This window comes from Oncorhynchus nerka, linkage group LG22, assembly GCF_034236695.1.
Source record: "Oncorhynchus nerka isolate Pitt River linkage group LG22, Oner_Uvic_2.0, whole genome shotgun sequence".
Taxonomy (NCBI): Eukaryota; Metazoa; Chordata; class Actinopteri; order Salmoniformes; family Salmonidae; genus Oncorhynchus; species Oncorhynchus nerka.
Window position 1 is genome coordinate 66,997,806 of NC_088417.1, and position 21,173 is coordinate 67,018,978.

The 21,173-nt window shown below is 44.9% G+C and overlaps 1 protein-coding gene across 1 annotated transcript in view; it reads left to right on the forward strand.

Moving 5' to 3' along the window:
* ncor1 (nuclear receptor corepressor 1) overlaps positions 1 to 21,173 on the forward strand; it is a 99,618-nt gene that overhangs the window by 45,296 nt on the left and 33,149 nt on the right. Inside the window, 2 exon segments of the mRNA XM_029627674.2 lie at positions 16,779 to 16,909; positions 18,042 to 18,352. Of these exon segments, the coding sequence (XP_029483534.2) occupies positions 16,779 to 16,909; positions 18,042 to 18,352 (442 nt within the window).

The window sequence follows — 21,173 nt, forward strand, 5'->3', positions numbered from 1 at the left end:
ATGGTAGGCTGGGGCATGGCAGCCTGGGGCAAAGGAGGGCACACGGGCATTACTCCGAGATAAAGATGATGTGTGTGTGTGTGTGTGAGAGAGCGAGACTATTGTGTCTGGGAACAGAACACCAATACTGCCTTTGTATATGATTTACGGTATTTTGACAATTTGACAATGTTTTCATGACCCGCTTACAAACAGGCTTTTTTTTTTTTTTCACATTCTTGCCTGCATATGGCTTTTATACCTCCCGTGTGCGTGACGAGTGGTAGTAGGGGTGTGCAGATGTGGGTGGGCATCTATTTTTTTTTTTTTTAAAAATCCATTGAATATACACCATCAAAAATAAATGTGTTTAGGCAGTGCCTAAGAAACATTGTAAGACCAATACAATTTACAATATACAATAGAATATTTAGAGTTTCATTATGTTACGTCCAAATGAATGAAATCAATACTTAATTTAAGCAGACCACACACACCTACCCCGATCACGGTCAACACCTATATTTTGTAGTAAGAATATAATGGAATATAACATAATATTTTTCCCACACAACTTGTCACCGGAACGTGTGGAACTGCTGTCATATTAAAATAGTGCTATTTCTTTACATGACAGTTGTATTCACGTTTCATCTCTTCCCTACTGTCACGTCACTTTGTTAAGGAGCAGGCATAGGGTCTTACATTGAGAGTATCTTCATCATGATACCGATTTTAGAAATGAAAAGCACTGCTATTTTCAAAAGCATGCGAGTCTCGTGTTCATGTTTTTACATTTACAACGTTTTGCAAGCCACTTAACCAGAGCGACTTACAGTAAGTAGTGAGTGCATACATTTCATACGTTGTTTTTCTCCGTACTTGTCCCCTGTGGGAATCGAACCCGCAACCCTGGCATTGCAAGCGCCATGCTCTACTAACTGAGCCTCGCAACCTCTGCCGGCTCTTGGAGTTGACAAAACGCGATAATAGGCCTACACGTGATTTGGGCTATGTTTGTGCTAAATCAGTGATCGAGGAGTTATTATACCACCTCTACTTATTTACCCAGCCAGAAACCAATTAACCACACAGCCTATTAAGACGGAGATTCAGTGAAGCTCAATCAATTGATTGAGACAAGTCAGTGACGTCACAGGCTTTTGGTTGGGAGTTGGCCTAGGATACTAAGCAACTGTGAGTGAAGAGAAAAATAATCCACTTGTTAAACTACTTAACATGCTGGCAAAATGTTCTAATAAATTAGCCAACTAGACAAGATGATCATGGGCAGCCCTCACCTCAACTTAGCGAAGGTTTCCCCAGCCTAATTGTAGCCTAACCAATGTCCTAACGGAGATTCAGTGAAAACAAATTGGACATTGATTTATGGAGATGAGTCCCCACACTTTTCTCAAAGCAGCGTGTTAGCGCTGTCCCAATCAAGGCAGTGCTGAAAATATAATCTAGTTGACCACACACAGGTAGGCTATTGCTTCAAATTTATTACAATGATCAGATGACTTTGGGAGTTTCAGTAAGCAACAATTTGATATATGCCTTCAATTGCATTTGTATTTTCGTCATTCAGTGATATTTATTCCCACAGTAATTCTTTATGGATCCATCCAGTTGTGGTTAGGAAACGGTGCATGGGCCTCCCGAGTGGCGCAGCGGTCCAAGGCACTGCAGTGCTTGAGGCGTCACTACAGGCCTGGGTTCGATCCCAGGCTGTGTCACAACCTGCCGTGACAGGGAGTCCCATAGGGCGGCGCACAATTTGGCCCAGCGTCGTCTGTGTTAGGGCAGGGTTTGGCCGGGGGGACTTTACTTGGCTCATCGTGCTCTAGCGACCCCTTGTGGCGAACAGTGTTTCCTCTGACACATTGGTGCAGCTGGCTTCCGGGTTAAGCGGGCGGGTGTTAAGAAGCGTGGTTTGGTGGGTTATGTTTTGGAGGATGCATAGCTTTACTTTCACCACTCCCGAGCCCATTGGTGGAGCTGCAGCGATGAGACAAGATTGTAATCGGATCGCAATTGGAAATCACGAAAAAGGGGTTCAATTTTTTTTTTTTAAGTACATGCTTAGTGGTGCGCTATGCGAAGCGATGGGAGAAGTGACATGCCTCTGAAGAGATGGGAGAAGTGACATGCCTCTGAAGAGATGGGAGAAGTGACATGCCTCTGAAGGGATGGGAGAAGTGACATGCCTCAAGGGATGGGAGAAGTGACATGCCTCTGAAGGGATGGGAGAAGTGACATGCCTCTGAAGAGATGGGAGAAGTGACATGCCTCTGAAGGGATGGGAGAAGTGACATGCCTCTGAAGAGATGGGAGAAGTGACATGCCTCTGAAGGGATGGGAGAAGTGACATGCCTCTGAAGGGATGGGAGAAGTGACATGCCTCTGAAGGGATGGGAGAAGTGACATGCCTCTGAAGGGATGGGAGAAGTGACATGCCTCTGAAGAGATGGGAGAAGTGACATGCCTCTGAAGAGATGGGAGAAGTGACATGCCTCGCAAAGTTTAGAACTGGTAGGAGGATGGTTATTAACTGGCACTGCCTAGCAACCATCAAGAGTTGAATAGCATAGTGTGTGCCATTTACAGCTACGTTTAATACTAAGCCATAGGCAGAAGTTAACCAAAATGCTTTGGTCGTTAGGCGGAATTAGAAGTTTTGGCTTTGATACTGGCAATACCTTTCAGAAAAAAGTTGGCGGTATGGTAAAGTTGGCGGAACAATGTCTTCGTATGAAACTAATACAAGTCCCATCTATTAACTGCCATACTGGATTTTCTAAATCACAATACACATTGTTTACGTTTGCAGGGTTATGATTATATTAACAAAATGCAGGTAAAATGTTGTGAATTGTTGCACGCTGAACGCTGTGAGTCGATGATCGATCATCTCCATGACTCATCACCACATGTGACTGATGTTTCTGACTAACATTTAACCTCGTTTTGAAATTCCCAGCATAGATCTAACAGCTGATTACATCATTCATTCCCTATCAGCTCGTATGGTGTCTGAGCTCTCCTCTTTCCACTGGCTGTCTACCAGGAGGATAGACTGCCTCTGCTTTCCTTATGGTGCTTTCCTATCTCATCAATGCCTCTGGCCCTTCCTCTGGCCCTTCCTCTGGCCCCTGTGTGTGCATCTCATTGACGCATTTGGCTCCCTCTGGCCCTGTATGTACAGAACATTCTATGTATGAACTATGGCCCCAGCCAACCAAACACATGGATCCGGTCACAGAAGCGCAGAGCACCAAGAGTGAGTGGGACCACATCAGAGACGTCATAATCGGTTGATCTAGCAATAGTGGTGCCTGCAGCCTCCAGACCAAATATCGCCCACCACCTGGAGAACAGGGTTTGATTCATCGGTCAATGTCTTCTCACCTTCTCCCTCTCTGACAGAGCACAGGGATGAAAACACGTCAGTTTTCGGCCAAATTCACAGTTTTGATCTCAAAATAGGTCATCCGCGGGGGGCCTGACGATAAAGTGTGCATACGCAGAGTGCATCACCCATTGAGGTGATGGGCGCGAACAGATCTTCTCCGTGGGATCACTACATTCTCTCAATTAATGACAGAATGCATCCCTACGTGTCTTTCAAATAGAATATCAAGCAGAGTTCAAAGCCTGATGTCAGATATGTCTTACTGGATGAAGCATTCTGATATCATTAGTGACTGCTGTGAGCATCCAGCAGTATCCCCAACCAGCCGTTAGCCTACTCCGCTTGCTTCTCACCCCACTACTCCATCAGGTTTAAAATGTTATTTAGCCATAATGGCAAGCTGGGGTGTGCAGGCAGTGATTGGGTTTCTGTTGTTACATTTGTTTAATTATTGGAGCAACTCACAGCACGAGCTAAGTGGAGACGTATCATTTCATTTCACCAGTAAGTACAAGCAGGGCCCGTCTGACTAGGCTTCGCTGTCAAGCAGCCTCTGAGTGCTCCTGCCATGGAGGAAAAACAGAGCACAGGTACAGTCATGCTTACAGTCACCTTTATGTCACTGAAAACCACTCAAAGGTTATGCTCCATATTACTGGAGCTACATTCTCCCCTTTCTACCACGAATTGGCACACATTTTATATAATTTTATGAACCATGTCGCTGGCTGTTTTATACTACTCACAGGTTGCAAGTTGTTCGTTGATAACAAACAGCCGTGTTTAGTCATGTTACTTGGCTGGCTAGTTAACAACATGGTACCTTGGCTATGCACAATGGCATAGGAAAAAATGGAAACGGGGATAGACGGCCTACTCAAAGAGATGCTTCAAAGGTCAAATGCATATGCCTAATCAATGTTATTCTAAACTTAATCTGAATTTTAAAAAATATATTTTTTATAATGTTCCTTAAATTATTTTTGGGCCTAACTTTTGGGAGCTGTGTGTGAGAGTGATGGTGTATGTGTGTGAGAGAGAGAATGATGTGTGTAAAGTGTTCTGAAAAGTAGGCTAAAGATGGTTTCCTATAGGCCTATTGTGTTAACCCTTACTGCATCATTATGCATTTATATTCCTCCAGTCCAATCACAGGTAGGCCTTTTGGGTTTTAGCAAATCAGCTATTTTCTGCAGTAACCTGTTCTATTGTACAGTAAATGTGTTGAGTTGAGGTGTAGAGGACAGGCTTTTGTGCAGAGCGTTTAGAAAACGGGAACATGCGTCCTGGGAGGGGTGTGGCAAACCCTGTGGTATCACCATACTACTCGGTATTGTGGTACTTGGCCTGGTATTATGTCGTTAGTAAAATATTGACAACCCCACTCAGTTTACAGATTTTTTTTGCATGTTTCAGTGCACATTTAAAAAAAAAAAAATAAAAATCTTTTTGGGCCCTCCCCAGTTTGCATCACTGATAACCCTGTTTTATCTGGAAAATATTTAACAATAAATTATGGTGGGGAGAAACGGGGTATATTCGATGTGAGAAATTGTTGCCGTGGCGCGGTTGTATTAACGGGATCTTAATAGTTATAGTTTGTTACTTCACATTTTATAAGTGACATTGTGGTCCTTTCACTAGTGCGTTTCCCACTGCCTGGTGACCTTCATCAGTCTTTCCTCGCCTGGCAGGGTACCAGCGTACAACTACAGGGTGGAGCCCCGAGTGGACTTCCCTACTTCTGAACCACTGTAGATGAATGCCACCAGTCAAGTGGTTAGAATGTGTGCATGAAGTACTCCTACTTGATCAAATAATAAACCAGTGTGTTTGTGTGTCAAGTCAGTGGACATTCCTGCTTTTACTACTTAAGAGCTCATTGAAGGATTGTCTGGCTTCTGTCAACTTCAATAAATAGTTGGAGGAAGCGACTGTCTTACTATATTTCAGTCTATGCAAGCAGCAGCCTCCGCTAACCCTGGATCATCTGAGATATGTATTTTAACAACAACAGAGAAGGCTCTGTTTGTCTGGGAGCCAGGAGGACCAATCACAAGTTTGGCTTTGGGGTCAGTGGAGGCAAGATATGTCCACTGTCTAGCAGCCCTCAGCATAATCATTCCAATAATCACAACTGTTAGCTTAGCTCTGCCAGAGTACAGAGTCACTATGACCTTCTATGCAAATGCTTTTAGGAAGTCATTTCTTCTGTAATAGGGCTTCATAAAACTGCAGTGTGAACTTTGTGTTATAGGGCGGTATGTGTTTAAATGCATCATTGTTTATTGACAGGCTGTCTTCGTGAATAATAATTTGTTAACTTGACTTGCCTGTTTTTAAATAAAGTAAACGTCTACTCATGTATTGCGGTATGCATTTAAACTGCCCATTGACAGTGAAGTGAAAATGCCACGGCCTCGTTATTTGGTGGAAAGCAGCTCAGCCTGCCCAGGCCGGATGTTGTGCTGATCCAAACAAGCCGTTGGCTGGAGCTTTTGTAAATTCTCTGAAATTCCCCAGAGAATGTGTGTAGAGTGACTTGCAAGAGGGAGGGAGGGAGGGAGAGGGAGCAATGGAAAAAGAGTTAGTAAAATAGCTAGAGAGAGAAAAGGAGAAAGAAGAAAACAAACCTGACAGTCTGCACTGAGGGCTGGCTAGCCAGCTTGTTTAAACTAATTTTTGCTAAACTTTTTTTCCCCCTCTCCATTTCCTTTCTTTCTTTCCTGGGCGGTGAGCGAGAGAGTCAACCCCCCCAGGAAAAGCAGAGTGGTACGCCCCAGTGATATGACAGGCCCAAAAAACTTGCTATGCTGCTGCGAGTGCCAATCAAAGAGAAGCACTCGGCAGGGATTACCTTGAGTAACCCCCCATAGATTAGAGTGTGCATGTGAGATGGGCGATTTTTCAGGCGGCTTAAACGGCCTGATGACATGCTTTCCTGGAATATGTGCGGCAGTGCCGGGGCCAGGCAGCCCTTCTAAGGAGCTCTGCTTTGGTGCCGCTGTCCTGCTGTATCTGTACCGCTGCAATGGAGGTATCACTACCGCCTCCGGGGGTCCGGCCAAACTCACACCTGCTACGCCTATAGGCTGTGGCTTGATCAATGGCAACAAGGTTTTTATGAACGACAAATGAGCTTGCAGGTATGCCGCTACTGACTTTGAAGCTAGTACTGTGGTGTGTTGTCTGTCTGTCTCTCTCTCTGCTTGCTCGACTGATCTCTTTCTCCTCGTGCTCTTTTGCTCTCCTTGTTGCTCTCTTTCAGTTGCTTGGACAGCCACAGTTGCTTGCATTTAAACTTACTTATAACACACGTTTAGTTACAACAGGGAACACTGTGTGGATTTCAGTACAGTTCCTGTTTTTTTCTGTACTGTTGCACAATCACACAGTCTCATGGCTGCAGTGCACGGTGCCTGGTTTTTGCTGCTGTTGTTGTTGATGTACGGTAGGCTAGTTGCTTGTACAAATGTGCCTGCTGCCTGCAAATGGAGTTGGAGAGGAACTTCAGCAGCCCCTTTTAGAGGTTGTGTGAGTCATTTTTTCCCCTTTCTATCATTCATCATGTTCAGGACTGACCCAGTAACCAGCGAAAATGTAGAGCACAGGGACTGCATGCTTTTCCCATCTTCACTTAACTCTATCTCTAGTGAAGTTCAAGAACATTTCAAAGTGCTAGTGTAACGATTCCTTTTTTATTGAAATCTCATATTTTTTTCATGCTAGACATTGGATCTAGAATGGATCTGTTTTGAAATAGTAGTAGCCCATAGTTATTGCGTTAAAAGTAATTGCCAAACAATTGTACATTGGAGAAAAGCATACACAAAGAATATTCACATTACACTTGTATTTCCAAAATGTCTGTGTCTCCACCAAACCTGTTGTGTGTCCCTCTGCTTGGCTCCCTGCATGGCAATGCGGAATGTTGAATGTTGAAATGCCTCCTGACTGGAATGGCTGTTATTTCATGAGGTGCTGCTGACCTTCTCCTTCAGCCACGTCCTCCAGGGCCAAAGGGCGTGTGTGTGTGTGTGTGTGTGCGTGCGTGCGTGCGTGCGTGCGTGCGTGTGTGCGTGCATGTCATGGAGTCTTAAAGGTGACCTAGACATGAGCTGGAACCAAATCCCTGTGCAGTTTAATGGGAATTACTACCCTCATTAAAAGCCACATGGATGCTATTCTCTCATCTACAGCAAGTGGCAGGCTTTTACACTCACTCATACAGACGGCAGGAGAAGAAGTGGAGAAATATACATTGCGGACAGTTGACAATCTTAATTGCCACGTCTGTCTTTACAACTACTCTCAACAATGGGGCGACTGGGTAGCCTAGTGGTTAGAGCATTGGGCTAGTAACCGAAAGGTTGCAAGTTAGTATCCCCCAGCTGTCACGGTACAAATCTGTCGTTCTGCCCTTAAACAAGGCAGTTAACCCACTGTTCCTAGGCCGTCATTGAAAATACAAATTTGTTCTTAACTGACTTGCCTAGTTAAATAAAGGTTAAACAAAAAAAAATGCTTCCTTACTATGGCAAGAAGATGTGGGTTCTCTCCCTTGTTATTTTCTTAATCGCTTGGCAGCAGTCAAGCAGATCCCATTCGCTTTGGATACCAAAGAGAGCCAAGCCCTGCCCTCAACCTACATTTTCAGGTGCCTACTTGGAACAGTGAACTGGATCCTGGATCAATGACATGCAGGTTAAGATTGAATGAGCCACTGTTTTTAAGTCAGACCTAGGTTCAAGTACTATTAATTTCAGATACTTTGAGCATTTTCTCTAACCTGCCAGGAGTGCCAGATGGGTGGGTTTTGAAGTTTTGGGACTTCTATTTGACCATGAAAACATGCAAGCGTATTAAAGCACTGATAAAGTATTATAAATTCTTTTGAATAGTATTTAAACCCAGCTCTGGAGTGCAGTGGAGGACAGACATTCTAGTGCATTTGTTGTCTAATTGGATTAGCCTATTGGCTCATAGGATCATAAAAGGTCAAACTAAATTGTAGTTAGGTGGGTTCGATGGCTAGCAGTACATTTACATTTAAGTCATTTAGCAGACGCTCTTATCCAGAGCGACTTACAAATTGGTGCATTCACCTTATGACATCCAGTGGAACAGTAGTGCATCTAAATCTTTTAAGGGGGGGGGGGGGATTACTTTATCCTATCCTAGGTATTCCTTAAAGAGGTGGGGTTTCAGGTGTCTCCGGAAGGTGGTGATTGACTCCGCTGTCCTGGCGTCGTGAGGGAGTTTGTTCCACCATTGGGGGGCCAGAGCAGCGAACAGTTTTGACTGGGCTGAGCGGGACCTGTACTTCCTCAGTGGTAGGGAGGCGAGCAGGCCAGAGGTGGATGAACGCAGTGCCCTTGTTTGGGTGTAGGGCCTGATCAGAGCCTGGAGGTACTGAGGTGCCGTTCCCCTCACAGCTCCGTAGGCAAGCACCATGGTCTTGTAGCGGATGCGAGCTTCAACTGGAAGCCAGTGGAGAGAGCGGAGGAGCGGGGTGACGTGAGAGAACTTGGGAAGGTTGAACACCAGACGGGCTGCGGCGTTCTGGATGAGTTGTAGGGGTTTAATGGCACAGGCAGGGAGCCCAGCCAACAGCGAGTTGCAGTAATCCAGACGGGAGATGACGAGTGCCTGGATTAGGACCTGCGCCGCTTCCTGTGTGAGGCAGGGTCGTACTCTGCGGATGTTGTAGAGCATGAACCTACAGGAACGGGCCACCGCCTTGATGTTAGTTGAGAACGACAGGGTGTTGTCCAGGATCACGCCAAGGTTCTTAGCGCTCTGGGAGGAGGACACAATGGAGTTGTCAACCGTGATGGCGAGATCATGGAACGGGCAGTCCTTCCCGGGAGGAAGAGCAGCTCCGTCTTGCCGAGGTTCAGCTTGAGGTGGTGATCCGTCATCCACACTGATATGTCTGCCAGACATGCAGAGATGCGATTCGCCACCTGATCATCAGAAGGGGGAAAGGAGAAGATTAATTGTGTGTCGTCTGCATAGCAATGATAGGAGAGACCATGTGAGGTTATGACAGGGCCAAGTGACTTGGTGTATAGCGAGAATAGGAGAGGGCCTAGAACAGAGCCCTGGGGGACACCAGTGGTGAGAGCACGTGGTGTGGAGACGGATTCTCGCCACGCCACCTGGTAGGAGCGACCTGTCAGGTAGGACGCAATCCAAGCGTGGGCCGTGCCGGAGATGCCCAACTCGGAGAGGGTGGAGAGGAGGATCTGATGGTTCACAGTATCGAAGGCAGCCGATAGGTCTAGAAGGATGAGAGCAGAGGAGAGAGAGTTAGCTTTAGCAGTGCGGAGCGCCTCCGTGATACAGAGAAGAGCAGTCTCAGTTGAATGACTAGTCTTGAAACCTGACTGATTTGGATCAAGAAGGTTTTCTGTAAAGGTTATTCTGTTTGCTCTCTTGGCGAAGAAACCAAATCCGACTGAATTCTAGATGGAGAGTTTTCTTAAAGGGTTATTCTGTTTTCCCAGCTCATTTAAGTCAAGGTCATACTGAACTGAATTTAGGTAGACGATTGAATAGCTAGCGGTAGACAGTAAGTAGTTGGGTGTTTTTGAACAGTTTATTTTGTTCCTTTTTTGTGGTACTTTTTACCCTTTTTTTTCTCCCCAATTTCGTGGTATCCAATTGGTAGTTAGTCTTGTCCCATCGCTGCAACTCGGTACAGAATCGGGAGAGGCGAAGGTCGAGAGCCATGCGTCCTCCAAAACACGACCCTGCCAAACCGGAGCTTGCTAGAGTGCGAAGGGAGAAGGACATCCCAGCCGGCCAAACACTCCCGTAACCCGGACGATGGTGGGCCTATTTGTGCACCGCCTCATGGGTCTCCCGGTCGCAGCCGGCTGCTGCACAGCCCGGTATCAAACACGGATCTGTAGTTATTACTCTAGCACTGTGATGCAGTGCCTTAGACGGCTTCGCCACTCAGGAGGCCCCTGTTCTTTTCTTATTACAGTTTGTTGATAAGTGTGTGTGTGTGTGTGTGTGTGTGTGTGTGTGTGTGTCTGTGTGTGATGCCCCATTTAAAAACTCCAGGGTAGGAAAAGACTTGGGGTTCAGTCATTTCCTAACTCAAACAGCGCTAGTGAATCAGTGAAAAGCGAGCAGGGGGAAAATTTAAAACCAGGTCAGGGGGAAAAAGCTCTGTAAAACTCAGGCGTTTTTTTTTTTTTTTTTTTACATCTGTAGTGTGGAAGGCAGCACTGGAAGCACTTGAGCAGAATGGGGAGATAAAACAGGAAAGCCATCGTGGTGCGCAGATGGCCTCCAAAACAAACGCAGGACCTCCCTGACCCCACCAGGACTGCCCTAGTGTAGAGGAATAACTTTAATAGAGAACTGAAATGTTTTAAATAGAGTGAAACAGGGAGCTAGCCTATAACCTGAACTTGTCTAATAGCAATAGATTGTTCTTGTTGCAAATGTGTTTTGTTTTACTGAACACAACCCACGTCTACTTGGCCAAGTGGTCTCTATGCTGTGTTCTGTCTGTAGAGGGAGCCCACCCCCCAATGTCATCTTCATGCAGTCACACTCATCCTTTTTAAATTCTCTCTCTCAATTCAATTTGCTTTATTGGCATGACGTAACAATGTACATATTGCCAAAGCTTACTTTGGATATTTACAATATGAAAATAATAAGAATCAAAATGGTCAACGGGACAACAGTAACAACAATAACCAAGGGTCAAAATAACCATACATTGAACAATCACAATAAGTATACAGTAGAGGACATGTGCAGGTTGATTGGTCTGTCAGACACTGTCCCCCATCTTTATGGCAGGCAGCAATGTAGTGCGCTGCCATCCCACAGCTCTCTGCGTCTTCCCTCAACAGGACGGGTAGCTTATTCTTATCAGAGAGGTCTCTGAAACTTTGAAAAAGGGTTTCAAATTTGGAGAAATGACACTCTAATCTCTCTCTATATATACACTGCTCAAAAAAATAAAAGGAACACTAAAATAACACATCCTAGATCTGAATGAATGAAATATTCTTATTAAATACTTTTTTCTTTACATAGTTGAATGTGCTGACAACAAAATCACACAAAAAGTATCAATGGAAATCAAATTTATCAACCCATGGAGGTCTGGATTTGGAGTCACACACAAAATTAAAGTGGAAAACCACACTACAGGATGTTCCAACTTTGATGTAATGTCCTTAAAACAAGTCAAAATGAGGCTCAGTAGTGTGTGTGACCTCCACGTGCCTGTATGACCTCCCTACAACACCTGGGCATGCTCCTGATGAGGTGGTGGATGGTCTCCTGAGGGATCTCCTCCCAGACCTGGACTAAAGCATCCGCCAACTCCTGGACAGTCTGTGGTGCAACATGGCGTTGGTGGATGGAGCGAGACATGATGTCCCAGATGTGCTCAATTGGATTCAGGTCTGGGGAACAGGTGGGCCAGTCCATAGCATCAATGCCTTCCTCTTGCAGGAACTGCTGACACACTCCAGCCACATGAGGTCTAGCATTGTCTTGCATTAAGAGGAACCCAGGGCCAACCGCACCAGCATATGGTCTCACAAGGGGTCTGAGGATCTCATCTCGGTACCTAATGGCAGCCAGGCTACCTCTGGCAAGCACATGGAGGGCTGTGCGGCCCCCCAAAGAAATGCCACCCCACACCATGACTGACCCACCGCCAAACCGGTCATGCTGGAGGATGTTGCAGGCAGCAGAACGTTCTCCACGGCGTCTCCAGACTGTCACGTCTGTCACATGTGCTCAGTGAGAACCTGCTTTCATCTGTGAAGAGCACAGGGCGCCAGAGGCGAATTTGCCAATCTTGGTGTTCTCTGGCAAATGCCAAACGTCCTGCACGGTGTTGGGCTGTAAGCACAACCCCCACCTGTGGACGTCGGGCCCTCATACCACCCTCATGGAGTCTGTTTCTGACCGTTTGAGCAGACACATGCACATTTGTGGCCTGCTGGAGTTCATTTTGCAGGGCTCTGGCAGTGCTCCTCCTTGCACAAAGGCGGAGGTAGCGGTTCTGCTGCTGGGTTGTTGCCCTCCTATGGCCTCCTCCACGTCTCCTGATGTACTGGCCTGTCTCCTGGTAGCGCCTCCATGCTCTGGACACTACGCTGACAGACACAGCAAACATTCTTGCCACAGCTCGCATTGATGTACCATCCTGGATGAGCTGCACTACCTGAGCCTCTTGTGTAGGTTGTAGACTCCGTCTCATGCTATCACTAGAGTGAAAGCACCGCCAGCATTCAAAAGTGACCAAAACATCAGCCAGGAAGCATAGGAACTGAGAAGTGGTCTGTGGTCACCACCTGCAGAACCACTCCTTTATTGGGGGTGTCTTGCTAATTGCCTATAATTTCCACCTGTTGTCTATTCCATTTGCACAACAGCATGTGAAATTTATTGTCAATCAGTGTTGCTTCCTAAGTGGACAGTTTGATTTCACAGAAGTGTGATTGACTTGGAGTTACATTGTGTTGTTTTAAGTGTTCCCTTTATTTTTTTGAGCAGTGTATATTTAAAAAAATATATATATCAGGAAATGCAGCTCTGTTTCTGTTGTTGTGCAGTGGTTACACAGCCTTTCCTCTACAAGGAGACAGGTTTTCCTGTGTTCTACCCTTCTCAATGGCAAGGCTCTCACTCTCTCTGTCTCTCACTCTCTCTTCTTCTCTCACTCTCTCTCTGTCTCTCACTCTCTCTCTGTAACTCTCTCTCTCCCTCTCTCTGACTCACTCACTCTGACTTTCTCTATCCAACACTCTCTCTGGCTCGGACTCTCTCCCTCTCTGGCTCGGACTCTCTCTCTCTCTGGCTTGGACTCTCTCACTTTCACTCTCGCTCTGACTCGCTCTGTCTCGCTCGATCGCTCTGACTCTCTGATACGCTCTGATTCATTCCCTCTGCTCACCATTGGGTTTTTGACCTTCGTTAGCCCCATCTGGTACCAGCATGGGATGTTTGGTTTGGCATAGCCAGACTTGTTCCAGAACAGCACTTTCGTGCATCAGGCAGAGGGGGAGGGAGGGAGTTGCTGGTATCCCTTGCCAGCAATGATGATAAAGAATGTTGCTCTATTCTCAATCACTCCGCTGGACTTGTCTGACCCAGATCTGCATCTGACCCAGGAGTTTTGTTATCTAGTATCTACTGCTGTTAGTGAATGCATCAAAAAGGATTACCACTAAATGTGTATGCTTATGTGTTTTGAACATTCACTATGTGAAAAATATGTTTAGACACACCTACTCATTCAAGGGGTTTTCTTTATTTTTACTATTTTCTACATTGTAGAATAATAGTGAACACATCAAAACTATGAAATAACAGATATAGAATCATGTAGTAACCAACAAAAGTGTTAAACAAATCAAAATATGTTATTTGATATTCTTCAAAGTAGCCACCCTTTGCCTTGATGACAGCTTTGCACACTCTTGGCATTCTCTCTCTCTAACTACATATACAGTTGAAGTCGGTAGTTTACATACACTTAGGTTGGAGTCGATAAAACTCGTTTTTCAACCACTCCACACATTTTTGTTAACAAACTTTAGTTTTGGCAAGTCAGTTAGGGCATCTACTTTGTACATGACCCAAGTAATTTTTCCAACAATTGTTTATAGACAAATTATTTAACTGATCATTCACTGTATCACAATTCCAGTGGGTCAGAAGTTTACATACAATAAAATGACTGTGCCTTTTAAACTGCTTGGAAATTCCCCAAAAAGATGTCATGGTTTTAGAAGCTTCTGATAGCCTAAATGACATAATTTGAGTCATTTGGAGGTGTACCTGTGGATATATTTCATGGCCTACCTTCAAACACAGTGCCTCTTTGCTTGACATCATGGGAAAATCAAAAGAATTCTGGTTCATCAATCTGAAATCTGGGTCATCATTGGGAGCAATTTCCAAACACCTGAAGGTACCACGTTCATCTGTACAAACAATAGTACTCAAGTATAAACACCATAGGACCACGCAGTCGCCCTACCGCTCGGGAAGGAGATGCATTCTGTCTCCTAGAGATGAATGTACTTTGGTGCGAAAAGTGCAAATCAATCCCAGAACAACCGCAAAGGAGTATCTATATCCACAGTAAAACGAGTCCTATATTGACATAATCTGAAAGGCCGCTCAGCAAGGAAGAAGCCACTGCTCCAAAACCGCCATAAAAAAGCCAGACTATGGTTTGCAACTGCACATGGGGATAAAGATCGTACTTTTCGGAGAAATGTCCTCTGGTCTGATGAAACAAAAATAGAACTGTTTGGTCATAATGACCTTTGTTATGTTTGGAGGAAAATGGGGGATACTTGCAAGCCGAAGAACACCATCCCAACTGTGAAGCACGGCGGTGGCGGCATCATGTTGTGGGGGTGCTCTTCTGCAGGAGGGACTGGTGCACTTCACAAAATAGATGGCATCATGAGAGAGTATAATGATGTGGATATATTGAATCAACACCTCAAGACAGGAAGTTAAAGCTTGGTCGCAAATGGGTCTTCCAAATGGACAATGACCCCAAGCATACTTAGAAAGTTGTGGCATAATGGCTTAAGGACAACAAAGTCAAGGTATTGGAGTGGCCATCAGAAAGCCCTGACCTTAATCCTATAGAAAATTTGTGGGCAGAACTGAAAAGCATTATCGCGCAAGGAGGCCTACAAACCTGACTCCAGCGCTGTCAGGGGGAATGGGCCACAATTCACCCAACTTATTGTAGGAAGCTTGTGGAAGGCTACCCTAAACGTTTGACCCAAGGTAAACAATTTAAAGGCAATGCTACCAAATACTAGTTGAGTGCATGTAATCTTCTGACCCACTGGGAATGTGATAAAATAAATAAAAGCTGAAATAAATCATTCTCTCTACTATTATTCTGACATTTCACATTCTTAAAATAAAGTGGTGATCCTAACTGACCTAAAATGGGATTTTTACTAGGATTAAATGTCAGGAATTGTGAAAACTGAGTCCCAACTCACTATTGGGATGCTGTTCCTAATGTTTGGTATAGTATTTATAAATACAACATTTAAGATCCTTCTCATTGGTGCATCAGCATTTTTGACTTTTGTAGCCAAAAGTTATATTGATTTGGTGTCTGCAAAAGAAAAGTGTGGTTTGTACAGTATCTGCATTCATATTTTAGGCTAACGTGATTACTAGTTATCATGGGAAATCGTAATGACTTATATGATTGAGTACATGAACTCGGCTTTCGCTTAGTCGGGTCGTGTTATGGGTTCAGGGCCAGGACACCCTCTCACTCACCCAATCTATTTCGCTGTAATTTTCTTAATTTAGTCATGTGAGGCTTTTGATTTTCTACACAGGCTGACTTCAGGCGGAACAATGGCCTGGATTGTACTTATGATGTTTGTATGTGTATCATGATCCTGTGGACACCCTCTCCATGTGAAGATCATCAAAGGAGGTCATAGACTTAATCTTATCTACACTGGGTGCATGACCAGGCTGTTAAACTCCACTTTCCCTCTGTCTGGTTCCCTTTCTTCTCTTATCTGGTTAGCTAGCTTTGAGGAAATTGGACTGCCCTGATGCCGGGGGAATAACCATAGGGAAGTTAGAGTTATCACATTATGACATTGTACTGTTGTTCACTTAGTGGGGCAGTCAGTCTGCTCTCTTTTTAGTCTGAAGAATTAAGCCGCAGACCACTCCTGCTTCTTTCACAGTGAACCTTTTAGCGTCTTTCACAGTGAACTTTTAGCATCAGTGGTAGGCTGGGCAGTTGCTGCAACAGTAAATGTAGGTGAATGGACAGATGGACTTAACTGCTGTTTGATTTGTAGCGTCCCTTGGCTGGAGAGTGCATTAATAGGCCATGACATGGTATATCATGTCTAGGTCACTCTAAGACTTTTGTTGTGATTTTATAGGACAGTCAGTGTATTGCTTTGATATTTTGTTGCCAGTGCCTGTTATTTTTCTTCTGAATCCTTCCTTTCCTACAGGGTATTATTCTAGCACTCCATTATTGTGTTGTTGTTGCCTTAAAAGGGATGTGGGTCATGGCGTGCTGTTTTAGCCCCACTCAGTCAGTCACTAAATAGGAGTTTTTTTCAAAACTAGACGTGAATTACCTATGGGCTGCCTTGAGGTTTTGTTGTAAACTTTCTGGCCCAGATTGAACTTCGAGGTGCTATACGTCATCATGATGACTTTGCATAGACTAGAGTGCTCTCTGTGACATCATGAGAGTTGAGCAGAGTTATCATATAGGGAGATCCTCTCGAGTTGGCAGGTATATATTTACCAACTGAAAATACATTTAGCTAAAATGTGTATATCCTTTTGCTCTTTTTTTCTTTTCTTATAGCAAATAACACGACCCTCGCAAGAAGACAAGTCAGACGACAAAATCGAAGAGGAGAAATCGGAGAAGTCGGAGAAAAAAGAGGACGAGCAGAATAAGGAAGAGGAAGAGAAAGATGAAAAGGAGGACTCCAGGTGAATTTTGAATAGCTGTGTGTGTGTGTGTGTGCGTATACACTTGCTCATAGGTTTCCCACAGGTACTGCTGTTAGAGTCCTAGCTAGAGTCAGCCTCGGGCCTGACCCCCCTCTGACACTTTGATGGAGAATCTGTACCTCCCAGTAAATTGTAGCTTTCAGTTGAGGCAACAGGAATTCTGGAGGGATCATCATCCCTCTTAGATGTAATGTACATCAGACCAGAGCGGGACGGGACGGAGCCAGAGATGGAGACACTGAGAGAGAGCGAGAGGGAGCGAACCACTCTCCTTCTCTGGCATGATGGCCAGGCTGAGCATAACACCCACCGACGGACTGCTTTCAATGTTCCGCCTATCCTGCAGTTTGAAAAACCATAAAACCAAGGCAGAAAGGCAGAATGGTATTTGAAATGCTCCCTCAAGGCCTAAATGGAAATCAGACCTTGTCGACTGACTCTGCTCTTCTAGGAAGGAAGGTACTCCTCCCTCTGACCTGGCCTGTGTTTACTTCTTGCTTACGAGCACTCTCTGGCCCTTTCTCAATTCGTCTTTCCTCGATTACTTGTGTCATGTTTTCCCTCAGAAGTTCTCCAATGAATTTTGAGATGGATAAAGGCTGAAAGGGAAGGCGAATTGAGAAAGAGCTGACTCTGAGAGTGGAGGAGAGCGTGGCGGCCATCTTGGCCCCATAACACTAAGCCATTAGCCAGATGACTTCCTGCCTGTTTACCCAGCTGGATCCGTGGGCAGCAGTTAGTCATGACTCGTGTCCTTACCAACCACCAAATGAGAGGCAGCCTCGTTGCAAGTGCCTGTAAAACAAACCTGCTAATGAAAATGGACTTTTAAATCCAGTTGATGGGGACTCTGCAAATGGCTTTTTCCTAAGCATTCATCTGTGCAAAACAATAGGCTTGTACAGTTTCTGAAAATGTCCATTAGATAGGAGTTGAGTAGAATATAAAACAAATTAATGTCAAAATGTGCCTAATAATGTATAACAGTACTGTCATTCATGCTTTTAAACTGCAGAATCCCCTTGACCCACAGTTTTAATGATGTGTTATTGATTTTATGCTACCAGCCATGCTATGGTGAGGTAAAACCTTTTGTCCCCATCTCATTCAGGGACATCGGCAAAGACAAAGACAAGTGTGACGGTGGGGAAGACGAGGACGGAAAGGAGCAGAGCACACCACGCGGCAGAAAGACCGCCAACAGCCAGGGCCGGCGCAAGGGAAGGATCACCACGCGCTCCATGGCCAATGAGGCTGCCTCTGTGGCGACCGAGGAGCCACTACCGCCGGCCTCCGCCCCTGAGCCTGTCCTGCCTGCAGAGTCTCCTCAGCCCCTCAAAGCTGAGCCTACTACACAGAAGGCTGTTAGAGAGCCCACCAAAACTGCACCAGGTGGAGCTCCCATGGACCCTAACAGAGGAGGTAAGCACCTCAGCCATTCTACCCATTTTTTTTACCATCCCCTAATTCTATATATTTTTTTACAAAGGTGCATCTCAAACAGCTAAAGGAGGAAGAAACATTTACATTTACCAGGGTGGTGTACTATTTTTCTGGTTATGTGGTATTTGCGGCAAGGGATTGAGTAGATAATACAATTCTACTTGTGTCCACTCGAGGTATTGAACTTCGGCTATGGAGGTATGAACAAGTATGTGTGTGTGGCACTTGGCGTCTCCAACAGGTCGATCGCCAGCTACAAGTAGCTCGCAGGCCTCCTATGCGTAGCTCGCCAAACAATTCTGAAAGTATGACAGTGCAACTGTCATTAACAAATCTCACAAGTTACCAAGGGGGCCGAGGGGTCGGCGGTGGGCGCACACGGTAGAATGCACAAGGTGTACATTTCTAAATTGGATAGTGCATCATCAGTTCTTCTTGTCATGTTTGTTGCATACGTTAGAGAGCTATTTCTAACTTGTCAGAAATGTCCAGAACAACTAGCTCATGTCAGCTAAAAAAAATGTTTTGTAGTTTTTTTTGTTGCCCATAGATATTGTCATTTTTTTTCGTCACTCAAATATCACATGAATACATATTAGACGTGGTACAACATATAGAATTGCAAGAATTTGCTTTAAACATGATAAATTCTCTCCACCAACGAGGTGTGTGAACAGTTCGTCATGAACAGTGCTTGTGCCCATAGAAATAGAGACGGGGGGGGGTGCGCAGAATGTTCCCCAATGCTGGATAACGGGCCTGAGTGAAAACGTTTGGGAACCCCTGTGCTAAATGACTAAAATGTAAATGTCATGCCACTGAGCTTCAAGAAAAACACCACCACCCTTTACACACACACCTGATAGGATATGCACTTTCTTGCCTGTCTAAAACTGGGGTCTGTTCAGATATTTTATTGTTTAGAACTACTAAGGTGGTCTGGTTGAATAAGGAATCAGCTCTATTCATTACATTTCTATCTGCAATTTCATCTCGCTGAATACATACCAGGTTCAGGTTGTTGTTGTTTTTGCTCCTCAACACAATGCCTCCGATCTCTCGCTTGTGTAACCTAGCCAGGGGGCTCAGTCTGAGTCGAGCCTATACCCTAGCCATCATCACCATGACAATAGAGTGTGGCGTCTAGGATGGACCCGTTGACATGGCTCCTCTCAGCTGTACCTCAGCCTAGTCCTTGTCCTGCTCTGAAAGCTTCTTATGATGTATGTGTGCTGAATGTCAGACAGTCTGTTTTAGCCTCCCACTCTGTATTTATAAATCTATATCTGTGTCTGAAATGGCACCCTTATTCTCTACAGTGCACTACTTTTGACCAGAGCCCTATGGGCCCTTATTCTCTATGTCGTGTTCTACTATTGACCAGAGCCCCATGGGCCCTTATTCCCTATGTCGTGTTCTACTATTGACCAGAGCCCCATGGGCCCTTATTCCCTATGTCGTGTTCTACTATTGACCAGAGCCCCATGGGCCCTTATTCCCTATGTCGTGTTCTACTATTGACCAGAGCCCCATGGGCCCTTATTCCCTATGTCGTGTTCTACTATTGACCAGAGCCCCATGGGCCCTTATTCCCTATGTCGTGTTCTACTATTGACCAGAGCCCCATGGGCCCTTATTCCCTATGTCGTGTTCTACTATTGACCAGAGCCCCATGGGCCCTTATTCCCTATGTCGTGTTCTACTATTGACCAGAGCCCCATGGGCCCTTATTCCCTATGTCGTGTTCTACTATTGACCAGAGCCCCATGGGCCCTTATTCCCTATGTCGTGTTCTACTATTGACCAGAGCCCCATGGGCCCTTATTCCCTATGTCGTGTTCTACTATTGACCAGAGCCCCATGGGCCCTTATTCCCTATGTCATGTTCTACTATTGACCAGAGCCCTATGGGCTGGATCAAAAGCAGATCATTATATATGGAATGGGCGGCCATTTCGGTCTCGCCATATCTCTTCAAAGAGCAGGGCAAGATTAATGACCTGACCACCTCCCTGGATCTTAACAGGCATGTTGGGGGAACGGGGGAATGCGTTTCGATTAGGCGAACATGTGAGTTGAGTGTGCCATGGGACAGAAGTAGTAATTCAGCTATCCTTCGTTGAGTAGATTTAACAGACTATGTATGGCCCTAGACCGTTGGCTAGCAGCCGTCTAGGCATGGATCTCCTCTAGAGAAAAAAACCTCCTATAAATGTCAGCAACAGTGCCTTCAGAAAGTATTCACACCCCATAACTTTTTCAAAATTTTGTTTTTACAAAGTGGGATTAAAATGGAGTTAATTGTCATTTTTTTGTCAACAATCTACACAAAATACTTGAATGTCAAAGTGGAAGAGAAATTCTAGCATTTGTAAAACATTTATGAAAAAGAAAACACTATCTTGATTAGATATGTGTCAATCCCCTGAGCCAATACATGTTACAATCACCTTTGGCAGAAATTACAGCTGTGAGTCTGTCTAGGTAAGTCTTTAAGCTCTTTCCACACCTGGATTGTGCAACATTTGCTCATTTATTATTTTCAAAATGATTTTCAATTGGTAGTTGACCATTGCTAGACAACCATTTTGCCATAGATTTTCTAGTAGAATGTTCCTGAGTGGCCAAGTTACAGTTACATTCACAGTCTTCTCGGTTAGCAACTCCAGTGAAGATTTGGTCTTGTGTTTTTCCTGCTGAAAGGTGAATTCCGGTGTAAAGTGTCTGGTGTAAAGCAGACTGAACCAGGTTTTCCTCTAGGATTTTGCCCATGCTTAGCACAATTCCGTTTTTTTCTGAA